Raw genomic sequence first — 12255 nt, 5'->3', positions numbered from 1 at the left:
AGAGCAGAAAAAATATTAAGAGATCGAAACTGGAATCGAAAAAATCGATCCTACAAAAACAGAACATGTCACATGTCACTGTATGAATAATACATATGACAAATACGACAATAATATATACATGGGATCTAACTATCCAGGATGCAGCAGGATTAAAAAAATTCCATTCACCAAATCCTAATTCAATCAATCACATTTCTCTCACATTTTTTTAGGCCGCTTATGATTCATTTTCATTATGAAATGAATGAATTGCTTCCATACACCCAACTGGTGACCATAGAGCGACCCGAATATTTTAGGTCCCAACCATCCAAGAGCTTGGTATACATACCACCACCTCAACCTTCAGTACCTTCCGAACAAGCTAGGGCTAGGAGTTGGTATCGGAAAAATGGCACTGAACCGTTCGTCCCGTATCGAATTTTGACTGATCGGAATAAATTAGTAAAAAAAATTAATACGAAACCAATACCGAAAACATATAACAGGGACGGGTCGGGTTCATTGGATTCGATACCGAATGATACCGGCCCGAACCAAAAGTATAAAAGCCCATATGTTTATTCGGGTTTTAGGGTTTACAGACGAATCTCTCTCGCCTCCATGACTCTTTCTTTTGCGTCTTTTGAGTTCTAATTCTTCTCTCTCCATCACTTTCCCCTTCGCATTCACTTCGCCTCCATCACTGCCTTCACGACCTCCATCACCATCACTACCTTCACTTCGCCTCCATCACCGATTCCAGAAGCTAGAATTGCAATGTGAATACTGTATATGCGGGTGCAACATGTGAGTATACAATTTTTGAAATTTACCATTTTGGTACCGAAAAAGTACCGAAATCGAACGATATCGGTTCATTTCAGTATCAAGGTTGAAAAATATAGTATCAAACCGATACCGAAATATAAAATCAATTCGGTATCGGTTAGAACATAATCCTAAACCATCTCGAACCATTCCCAACCCTACTTGAAACAAATAGTTTTAGGACAGGAGAGATCTCAGATCTTTCATTTTCACCGAAGTACAAATTCTAGGCGTGCTCAAGTAGATTTGATTGGAGATGTTACGAGAGTGAGACAAAAAAGAGTTCAGCCAAACAGCCCCAACTGTTTACTGTTTCACAGCACATCATTTTGTATCTGGCTCTGCTTGAATTTGTTAAGCTCAGTTAATCGGTTTTTTCACCAGCTCATCTTTTGCATCTCTTTTCAAGCTTTTGTTTTAGAAAATGTGGACTAAACATTTCAACTTATAATTGATAGTAGGTTGAATCCCTAAATCCAAAGTATAATTAATTCTCGCAGTATTCGCTGCCCGATTATAATTATGTGGACTATACAAACAAACAATTGTGATTGAATATCGATGTGGCTCGTTGCATGAATCTACAAAACTTTCCGTCTTGTCAGTTGTAAGAGAACAGCTAAATGAGATTAAGAGGTAATGAATCAATAAAACAAATGTGATTTGATTATCAGAACATCAAGTGAAAAGCAATAATTGAAGAAAACAAGATCTTACAGATAAGCATGACATCGCCCCTTGTATGATTTTGTATCATCAGAAATCAGATTGATCGATAAGAATGCTAATTACAACCAGTAAAAGATATCCAAAATTGTTCCATGCTCTAATTCCAACCTAACCAAAAGTAGCAAAACCTAATAGTTATGGGCCACTTGAACTGCGATAATTTTAGGCTCACAGAGATGTTACACATTTGATAATTTTGTATGATGCGAATACTCCATCTCATTAGGCAGCTTTACACTCACATTTTGAGATTTTAATCATTTTACGATAAGTTTGAGTTTAGTGCAAAGGCCAAACAAAGACGATATAGTGAAATACTACTGATGGCTTACAGAATCATCAATCAACATGTATTTTAAACAACACAATCGTTGAAAAACCCCACGAGGCCATGATAAGAAGTTAAGAACTCTACCGTGATATGTTTAGTCTCAAAAGAAGACATTGATAGATGTGAGATAGTAAACTCATTTCACAAGGGAACAAAATTACAACTCTGAATGTAGATATACAACAAGGTAACACCCTGATAAGAATTTGTTCTGGGAACTCCATGAATGGAGAACGGTTCCCACCAAGCACATCTCAAGAATAATGATCATAACTCCTGCCGTTGCCTAATAAAAACTGGCATAGTTGCTGAAACTGAAAGCATCTCTCTACCCTAACATACTGCAATTTGAGCTGCTATACCAAATAGCTTTACAAGTGGGATGAACCTTTTATGCATTGCCAACAACCCGAACATGATATGGCGGCCCACGACAGAAAATCGGCTCATCAGAGGATGTGGTTCTTGCACGAGCCCTGAGGATATCAGTAGCATCTTCAATCATGGCAGCCGCTATTAGTGTGTACTCCCCTGGGACAAGAAAATACAAAGAGAAGGAATGCTTGATTTCTTCAAGCGGCGGAACCTCCATCGTTATCCCACCCAAAACACCTACATGCATATTTACACAAATTAGTAATGAAAGAATGAAATCACTTTCAGGTAACAAACAGCAGGGGAACGTAAAACAGTAGAACTAAGGCACCAGTACCAGAACATAAGACAGTTGCCTTCGCACACTCCACACAATCCTCTCCGGCAACATCTCTGCACACAATGTTAAGACTCATCTTGATCAACTCCTTTGTGTTGTTACAAACCATAACTTCCATCGGGGTCATTTCATGGGCCATCACAGAACCTTTAGAAGCAGAAGAGCTGAACTTTTCATTAGATTTTTCATCAATATTTTCAGATCCAGGGTCATTTCTAGAAAGCCTGAAGCCAAATGTCAATGGGTCCGGCAACAGTACATCCATAACAGATGTCTGAAGGGCAGCCTGTACAGCATCCTTGATATTTAATTCTCCAGAGCTGTTTCGTCCTGATTGCCACCTAACCTTTATTCTAGATATAAGATTCTTGATAGAGGCATTAAGTTCAGTTTTCGTATTCCTTTCTGAAAAGCTAGAACTTCTGCCACTGACACTCCCATCAGCTTTATTATCTTTTACGAAAAAAGAATCATCAAGAACAGGCAGTTTGAAATGCTCCAGTGGTATCAGTACCCTTGCAGAACAATCTCGGTCAATTCTTGTTTTAGGATAACCATACACAGTAGCATCTCGATCGACGAAGAGGCTACGCTCATGATCAGTGTTCTCCAGTTGGACCGATACACTAATTTCAAAGACAACATCAGTCGGATTAGACAGCTCAAGTTCAAGAAAGCGTAGTCCCCAGCTTCCTCTGAAAGGATCAATTTTCACTAATTGGTCAATCTTACTTGGAGTGCCCACAGCTCCTTCAGTGAGACTATTATCAGCATGAACTGGGTTCGGAAGGTTGTCACCTACTTGGGCAGGAATTTCCATTGAGAGCAGACGAGCCTTTACAAAAGACAGACCTTGCAAAACACAAATCTGCAAAGGAACAACCAAGCGTCTGCCAGGTGGGACAACAGACTTATCTGTTGAAGGATCTCCAGTATTTGGCTGAGTCCCTGAGAAGCAAAGCAAAACAGCATTAGTATCAGACAGAAAACAAGTTTCACAAGGTAAACAAGATTTACTCTTGGAAAGGAAACAAGTAGCACTATTAAATGGCAGATGCCCTGAATTATTTAATGCGCCTGATGCCACTGTGCTGCTAGTCTTTAAAATAATAAATAGCATCAAATATAGAGGATATTATTCTACAGAGCATATAAAACAATGTATTAAACTCTGAGTGACAATGAACAACTTCTGAACTATAAGGCCAAACCGTAATTTGTGCTTTTGATAGAGAATAAACATTCATTATCTTAAGGACTTAGCAAGTTGTGTCAAATTCATGGTTGGGGAACTCTTCTACAATGAAGATCTAAAACCTCAACTAAAACTTATTACAATCTTTTAACTGTTGAACTGAAATTGTTTTGCTCCATGTATATTAAATATAAAATATACCTGCATAATGGATCAACAATGTGGGGCTATTTCCATCCTTAGAGTTCTTAGAGGCACTCCTGCCAGCAGCCGTATCAGCATCTGCTAAGACAATTCGCCAAGCTTTTAAAGTCACAGGTATTGTCACTTCTGCTCCAGGCCTCAAAGGAAGCGCATATTTTAAGGTTTTAGATGCAATTGAGAGAACAGAATCCTGGTGCTTTCCGGATAGTGATACATGAACTTGCTCTACTGGAACTGTACCAGCATTAGCCAGACTTATCCAGATATCATGAATTTCACCTTCGTGTAGAATGATTGCACCATCACCACCAACAACACGTGAAACCAGTAATGGCAGTGGTGGTACTACTGATATACTAGGAACAGATAAGTTTTTCAACCTCGCAGACCCACAGCATCTGAAAGGGTCAGAAAGAACAAGTCCTTGTGTAGCTCCAAGCAGTAGATTGTCAACATCCTTAAACAGGTGTTCAGTAATAACACCAAAGCAGTGGACGGTGCACCCAGGAATTGTAACTGGCCCCACTGAAGTTGGGATCCCTGATAAAGTGACCACCTTTGACGAATTGGGTGGAAGATTTACAGTGACTGGAAAAGCATCAAAATTTCCAGAAGGCACAGAAAGATATATACTATCGACCTTTAAATCAAAGCCGCACGGGTTTGCCAGTTCCACCAAAATCTGAACTGGTTCTCCAACAATCCAAATGAGCTCCTGTTTGCTGCTATCGCTTGGCTCTCCCTTGCTGAACGGAGTATAAATAAAAGGCCCAGTATTCGCAGCTCCAGCCCACCAGTCTTCTCTTGCAGGATTGCGCTTGACAATGTCCATTTGTGAGGGATGGAGAGGAAAAGAATACAACCTAGAAGCAAAATACATGACTGAAATTAGGAATCACATAAAAATTAACGAGATGGTACAATATACTTGACAATGTAAATAAACTCTGACTTAGCATAGCACATATATACTATATTTGTTATTAGGCACATAGGCATGAAATGTTCAAATACTAACAGGAAAAAGCTTAGGTACTGGTGGAGACCTGATGAAAGGTAAGGCAGGATCAGCACAGCGAGTTCCTGATGGCAACCGATCTGCTGAATTGGAAAGTGCACTAGCAAGGCCATTTTGCCCAGCAGGTGTAATTAAAGGATAAAAAGATCTTAGTAATCTTGCAGCTGCACCCCAGGCAGAAAGAGGATCTCCTGCTCGGACAGCAGATAACAGGATTTCCCTTAGTACAACCATCTGTAATGTGCTCCACTGAGACTCAAATAGAGATACTACCGACTGGTGGAGCATTTTCCCACCCTCAGCAAGACTTGATCCAGTTTCCTTCTGTCAGGAAATAAAAGAATATACGCATAATATAAGCTGCAGAGTAAACAAAATTTTCATAGAAAATTACACTAGAAAATTTGGGAGAATAGCCACTCAACGTAATTTTTCATTTCAACTACAAGAGTTCCGTCTTGAATTATAATGGAGAAGGGATTATAACATGCCATTGATCATCTGAACACAAAACAGATGCACGTGCAGAGAAACAGAAATGAAAAATATCCAGGAATTCTTACTCACTTTGGGAAGAGAATCTTCTAAGACTGAAGCTTTACTTTGAAGACGATAGGCTTTTGTGGTCATTGCCAAAACTTGCATTGCACTGATGGCAGCAAGTCTATTATCTTGTTGCAAATATAACTGAGCTACCTGCCTCGAGAAAAAGGCAGCCTTTCGCTGATAACCAAGAGTTCCATATAAACGAGCTATTTCGACATAAAGTACAAGTCTATCACTGGCATCAATCAGAGACTTAGCACCATCTGCTGCATTTGTTAGTAGCTCCACTACCTCCTTAGCCAGCTCTTGTCTGCCAAAACAAAACTAATGAGTGTAAGGTACAAATTTTATTTGATATGATATCGGACATCCCATGGATATATGTTCATGTAAGAGATTTTTTTATGAAGCATCTGGTTCATAACTTCTACAGTAACAGAGCAAGGATTAAAACTAATACTCTTGAACCAAATAAAAAAAAAGTAAAGGCCCACAAATAGAGAAATAGAAGAAGAATTTCCAGCCATGACCATATGCAGCTAGAAATGAGAGACATGTAATGCACATCTCTTCTGGCTTAATATGACCATGTGGATACCTGTCATTTTATTTAACAGTTATCACGCAAGAGAAGCTTATCAGAACACTATCAAATCATGTTCCGTTCATCAAAAAAGTTTACCTGCAAAGAAATCTTGCGAATTTCAAAGTAGCCTCTAGTTCGAATGTTAAGGGTGAAACTCTGCACAGAAATGAATAATAAAGTATTGTTGAGAATTCCAGGATTTGTACCAACTCTAGAATGCACTATAAAGTTGTAACTACCTATATAGAAGCATTTCAATGAATTACCTCTGAGCATTCTCTTGTATGAATGACTTCTTGTAGTGCAAAATAACACTACTATACCGATATCTAACTTCCTCTTCCACCACTGTATCCTTTTGGCCCATTCGGTCAATCTAATAACGTATACATATTTCACATCAACCAATCAGTCAATAGGAATTCCAATCAATAGTCAAACAGCAAGCCATGAATGAATGGGGGAACACATACCAGTAACGCACAAACGCTCCCCTCCAATGCACCAGCATACCAGAAATAGTCTCCGGTCAACCTAGCAAGATCCAGCGCAGTAGAGTAATGAAGATTGGCATCAACCGGTGATCCTGCCAACATGCAATAATCACCCATTGTCTTCTGCGCACGCCCAAGCCTCCGTTTCTTTGCCTTTATAACCTGCATTTTTTTTAAAACAAATAACATTAATTTTCAGGCACTGCTAATCTATGAGGCCGATACAAAACAAAAGGTTAACACAAACAGACAGTCCCACATGTACAATAAAAACCAGAAACACACAAAAAGCAGCTTTAAAAAAAAATCTATAGGACACCTAGATATAAACCTCCTCTGAGTTGAGAGTAGCTTGAGAATCCAACGGCGTCTTGACAATAGTCCCTGCAGGCTCAGCCTTAAGCACCCATTTCTCAAACTCCATCAGCAATGATGCCGCAATGTCCTGCATCATTGTCTGCAGGTGAAACTCCTGCGTGGCCCGGTCCGCCGGAGGAAACAGCATCAAGTTCCACCCTTTCTTACTCCCATCTTCCAACTGTACCACATTACAATATCAAAATCACTCTCACAATTCAAAATTCCATACACATTACGATTAATTCAGCACTTAAATCACAGAATTAATACTTGGATTTTCGATATTGAGTCAAGTAAAGGTTGTAGATAGATGAAGTGAGAGGTGATATACCTGAGAATCGGCAGGGGAGAAGGCGAAGCAGCGCTCGACGAGGGCGGCGGGGTAGGAGCGGCAGGAGGTGTCGAATTGATCCATGACGGAGCCGAGATCGGGGGAGGAAGGGCAGTGGCAGATTCCGATGACGGCGAGGGTTTTGCGGTTGGACTGGAAGTCCTCCCAGGGGGAGGGAGGGGCGCCGCCGAGGACGAATTTGAAGCGGAGGCTGCCGGAGTCCCAGGGCTGGTGAGCGAAGGGGGATTTCTGGTGCTCGGTGTAGAAGGAGCTGACGGCGGAGAGAGGGATCGACTGGTGGCGGAGCAGCATGGAGTGGTAGTCGCGGAGGAGGACCGGGGGGACGTGGCCGATCGGGAGGACGGCGACGCGGATCATGGAGCTGGTTTCGATGCTCACGTCCGGCTCCATTCCGGATCCGGGTCGGAGGGAGGAGTGGTGGTCAGATCGGTGATCGGTGAGGTCAGTTGTGATTAAGAAGGTTTTATTTTGGATTTAGAATGTCACTGATACCTACAAAAGAGAGAGACCCAAAGTAACTTTTGTTTATACAAAGATGTTTAAAATTAACCTAAAGTAAGTTTTAAATTACCGCTGTTCTTGGGCACAGTAAAAAAGGAGCCGCTAGAAAAGAGGACGACCGACGATTTACACTCGCCTTGGCGCCTTATTCTTCCAATTCAGAAACAAAAAACCCTAGCACTGACACAAGAATCCAGATTCAGATTCAGAGCTACTTCATCTTCTACCTTTCGAAACTTTTGGCGCGCTACCATGCCAGACCCACCGGACCACTCCTCTCCCGTTCTCCAACACCTCCTACTCTCACTCTCCCACTCCGCCGATCAACCACGAACCTCAGCCCCGGAGCTCATCCACTTCCTCAATTCAATCTCAGCTCAATCAGACCCGGAAAACCAAGACTCCGAACCCGCTGCCTTCCAAACCCTCACTCAACTCCACCAGTTCATCTCTTCTCGATCAGACCAGGTTCAATTTTTAATTCCAAATTCGTCAGTCATTTCAATTCAAAACCCTAAATTTGATGCTCACGAACTGTTTGCTGATGTGTCAGGCGGTCTTTGATCAGCTCTTGTTTGAGTTGCCGAAGGCGGTTGCGGAGTTCGGAGGCGTCTCGGAGAGGTGCCTGGAGGTGGTGGAGAGCATTATCGATCGGTTTGTGTCAATGTGTGGAGCTAGAGATATGCTTGCGGTTCTTAGCGAAGTATGGAGCTTAATGCTTTTATCTAAGCTTAAATTTTTAGTTTTAGTTTTAGTTTTTTTTTTATGATGTTAGATTGTATTTTGGCTCAGGCATTGTATGATCTCACTGAGAAAGGCGGGGACTATGGCTATGTTGTGCCTCTGCTCTCGGGGTTTTCAAAAGGCGAGTGTCAATTAGCTTCCTTCCCTGTGCAATGTGTAGATTCATTACCTGTGTCAGTTATGAAATTTCTGCAAATTGAATTATTGTCGGTGTGAGACCACAAGTCTATGTATTTAATCTCTGTAGAAAATTAGTGTTAACTGTTATATGCCAGAAATGATAGTTCTTTGGGTTGCGAACTTGCGATTGAGCTTGAGTAATTGTGATTCTGCCTTGATAATTATCCGTGAACTGACATGGTGTAGAGAAGAGGCTTGTGGGGGTGGGGTGAAGGGGTAATATTCTACATTTCAACTGAATGGAGTAGTTGAGATAGAAAGAACCACTGTTCTGCATCTGAGTGTTGTGTGCTCTTTTCAATTATGACTTGCTGAAAAAGTTTGTAGTGGGGGATAGAAGCTTTGTCCTACTAGTTCAAAATCTGTTGGATTTTATTTGCAGAGAATGTATATATGCATCTTCCCTTGTCAACTGATTTGTAAAATGTTGATGGCTGTAGTAAGGGCCGGGCCAATTAAGTCAGGAACTTGGAATTTATATCCTTGAATTTCTAATAGCACAGTGCATCTGGCTTGAACTGTCTCAAGCTTTTGGATCACGGCTCAGATATTTTTGTGGCATGATGAAACTTTCTCTTTTTTTCTTTTTCTTTTTTCAACCTGTTGGAGGCTAAGAATTTTTCATTTCGTTTTGCTATCTTTATTTCAGCATTTCTTTGCCTTCAGAGGCGTCACTTTGAGCAAGTAAAAGAAGCTACTGGTATTATCCTTAAAGTTTTGAAGGCCGTGTCATTAGAGTTGGAAGATGAAGCAGAATTACAAAAAATATTTGATAGAGCTGTGGGCATTGCCAAGTCCATACAGGAAGTCTGCATGAAGTTGGTCAGTGACAGTTTGATACTCGGTTATTCTTGCTCTAGAGATATTCGCAGGATTCTTTGTATATTTTAAGATCCTGATGATCTTTTGGTTCCATGCAACAGGAAAGTGGAGTAGATGAAAAGCTTTCTGCTCTCCTTGGTCTTTATGTCTTACAGATTATGGTTGGCACATATCCATCTATTCTGAGTTCAATTTTGACTGCCGTTTTGTGCTATATCTACAGAAGTGTCCATCTAAAGTTCTGAATTTCATCATGTATTACCTATTTGAATCTACTTTCTTTGAGTCTCACAAATCACACCTTTCATGTGCAGGCTCTTGTCAGCATGAATTTTGAAGCTTTCAGTGCACACCCCTTTCTGCTGCAGCTATCTAGTTTCTTCCAGTTTTGTGGTTTGTCATATATTGGCTTAATTACTGGGTCTGATGTTGACAAAGTAAGTAGGATTGTGACAGGGGGTAAGATTTCATTAATTACCAAGAATACTTATCTACTATATGATATTTACTGTTTTCTCACTCCAACTTATAGACCGTTGATGTTCCTTCTCTTTTTGTTGTGTTTTTGGGTGCATTCAGACGATGGAGATTTAAATGCTGGATGTTTCTCTGACGTCAAATGTGGTGCATCTGTTTCAGGTTTATTTTTGTGAGTGTGGGATCTATTTCTATTTGTGTCAATAATTTCTAGCTGACACTTCGTCATTCAACTTTCTGTTGCTTTGTTGAAGTGATGTGGGGTCGTGCTTCTAATGAGGTTGCTACGGCTGCTCATGAGGATTTGACTGCTGTCAAGGATGAACTTCAGAATAATCAGACTAAGAGGTGGCAAGCTTTTGGCATGCTAAAGCACATTCTAGCTTCTCACACTCTGTCATGGGAACTCAAAAAACATGTGATCAATTTCTTGCTTAGTATCAAAGGTGGAAATATTTCTTCTGGTGACAAACATGGTGACTTCTCATCTGACATGCCAGGCCTTTTTGCTGTTCTGCAGGTTCTCTCCTGCCATCATTATACAAGCATCTTCTTCTTTTTTATCAAAGGAGAAGAGAATCTAATTTGTTTTATCTCCTGTATGCTTCATTTTAGGCTGTTCAAGTGGTCATCATGTATACATCAGACACAGAGCTGAGGAAGAGTGCCTTTGATGCATTTAAATGGGTGAGAATTTGAATTATTGCCGCTTCATGGTTTTCATTTTCTAATAAATCTACGTTCACGATAGTCTGTAGCAGTTATAGTTATCTCATTCCATGGTCATTTGGCCATTAGCTATTGCTTGTGAAGTATTTTAGACCATCACTAATGTATGCTGCTTAAAACCAGATTCTGTCCGATATACCAGCTTCTCATAGATTTGACATTGTAAAGGCTCTTATCACAGCAAGTGATTCTTCCTCTATGGTAAACATATGTAGACAATATTCATTATTGGCATGCCTTCACTTTTGTTTTAGTTAGACTTGAAGCTAAATTGCCTAATGATGGTTTTGAACTTTATACAGATTGCAATCCTTTTAGATATTGTTAAAGGAGAGATGCACAAGGAAAGTTGCAAAGAAATGGGAAATGATGAAGCTTTGCAAGAAGAAAATAGTGCACATTCCCCTTCATCATTGTGGACTGCCGATGTCCTAGAATTGGTGGAGTTGATTCTAAGGCCCCCGAAGGGAGGACCTCCATCCTTCCCTGAGCATACTGATTCGGTATGGCTTCCACTTGCTTGCTGGTTCTTTCCTGATAATTTTATAAATTGCTTATTAATGCATATTGGTTAAGCGTGTGCTTGCCAACTAATTTTGTAGGCTTACTGATACATAATCAGCTTTTCTAAATCATATTACATTTTTTTTACCATTCTGCAGGTCCTGTCTGCACTCAACTTGTACCGATATGTATTGATAGCAGAATCAAGAGGTAAAATATGGTCAATGAATTTACAAAGTAAACGCAATGCTTTATTGCTTATTGTTGCAAGTCCCTTCAAAATTTGTACACTAACTGGGTGAAATGATACAGGAAAGACCAACTACACTGGAGTACTTTCCAGAAGCAATTTAAAGAAAGCCTATCATGAATGGTTTCTACCTCTTCGTACCCTAGTTACAGGCATAGTGGCAAAGAACAAGAATGAAAATGATGAGCTTGCAGTCAACACTCTTTGTGCCTTTAACCCAGTTGAGTTAGTTTTGTACCGCTGTATAGAGCTTGTTGAAGAAAAGCTGAAAGAGTCTACATAAGGCCTCACCTGGATCCTATGATCATGGTAGGTATTGGGAGAAATCCAATTCAAATTTGGGGTGGTTGTGTACAGTTGAAAGCTGTGTATAAAAAATTAGAAGTGCATCGGATCTTAGTAAACATGTTTGTTATGATGATTTGTCATATGATATCTCAACAAGACACTCGTCTTTTATGGATGGTCTGTTTCTTTGTCATGGTGCCTAGGGATTTTGAATCATTTAAGTTCAGATCTGCCTGTCCCGAGTTCTACAAAATCCCACACGCTTCCACCTTCCGAGCACGCTCGAAATATCTTTTGCATATATCTCTAGCATATAGTACCAAACTATTACACATTTCGTGAGACATATATATTTTAATGTGAAAATAGAAAACGCAACTGTACCTCAAGGAACTCTCTCGAGCCTGGTCCAAATGA

General features: G+C 40.3%; 2 protein-coding genes across 3 annotated transcripts; one reads left to right on the top strand and one right to left on the bottom strand.

Moving 5' to 3' along the window:
- Positions 1-1961: 1961 nt before the first annotated feature.
- LOC126805514 (trafficking protein particle complex II-specific subunit 120 homolog) lies at positions 1962-7796 on the bottom strand. Of its 2 annotated transcripts, XM_050532290.1 has the most exons (10): positions 7323-7796; positions 6963-7169; positions 6611-6793; positions 6404-6513; positions 6234-6293; positions 5573-5861; positions 5034-5329; positions 3985-4850; positions 2586-3536; positions 1962-2485 (listed from the first exon to the last, which is right to left on the bottom strand). In XM_050532290.1, exons 1-10 carry the CDS (start codon positions 7731-7733, stop codon positions 2265-2267), a joined length of 3594 nt encoding a protein of 1197 aa, XP_050388247.1. In that variant the 5' UTR covers positions 7734-7796; the 3' UTR covers positions 1962-2264. The 2 variants fall into 2 exon arrangements, with proteins under 2 accessions (XP_050388247.1, XP_050388248.1); XM_050532291.1 differs by lacking the exon at positions 7323-7796 and having other exon boundaries at positions 6951-7101.
- Positions 7797-7931: 135 nt separating this feature from the next.
- On the top strand, positions 7932-12013 carry LOC126782877 (aberrant root formation protein 4). Its single transcript, XM_050508216.1, has 13 exons — positions 7932-8312; positions 8398-8547; positions 8637-8709; positions 9418-9590; positions 9692-9751; positions 9905-10049; positions 10170-10229; positions 10322-10587; positions 10683-10754; positions 10920-10997; positions 11099-11299; positions 11459-11510; positions 11613-12013. The coding sequence occupies exons 1-13, from the start codon at positions 8097-8099 to the stop codon at positions 11831-11833; spliced, it is 1767 nt and encodes a 588-aa protein (XP_050364173.1). The 5' UTR covers positions 7932-8096; the 3' UTR covers positions 11834-12013.
- Positions 12014-12255: the final 242 nt, after the last annotated feature.

This window comes from Argentina anserina, chromosome 2, assembly GCF_933775445.1.
Source record: "Argentina anserina chromosome 2, drPotAnse1.1, whole genome shotgun sequence".
NCBI classification, from domain to species: Eukaryota; Viridiplantae; Streptophyta; class Magnoliopsida; order Rosales; family Rosaceae; genus Argentina; species Argentina anserina.
The sequence above is the reverse complement of the archived record's forward strand: the minus strand, read 5'-3'. Positions and strand labels throughout refer to the sequence as shown.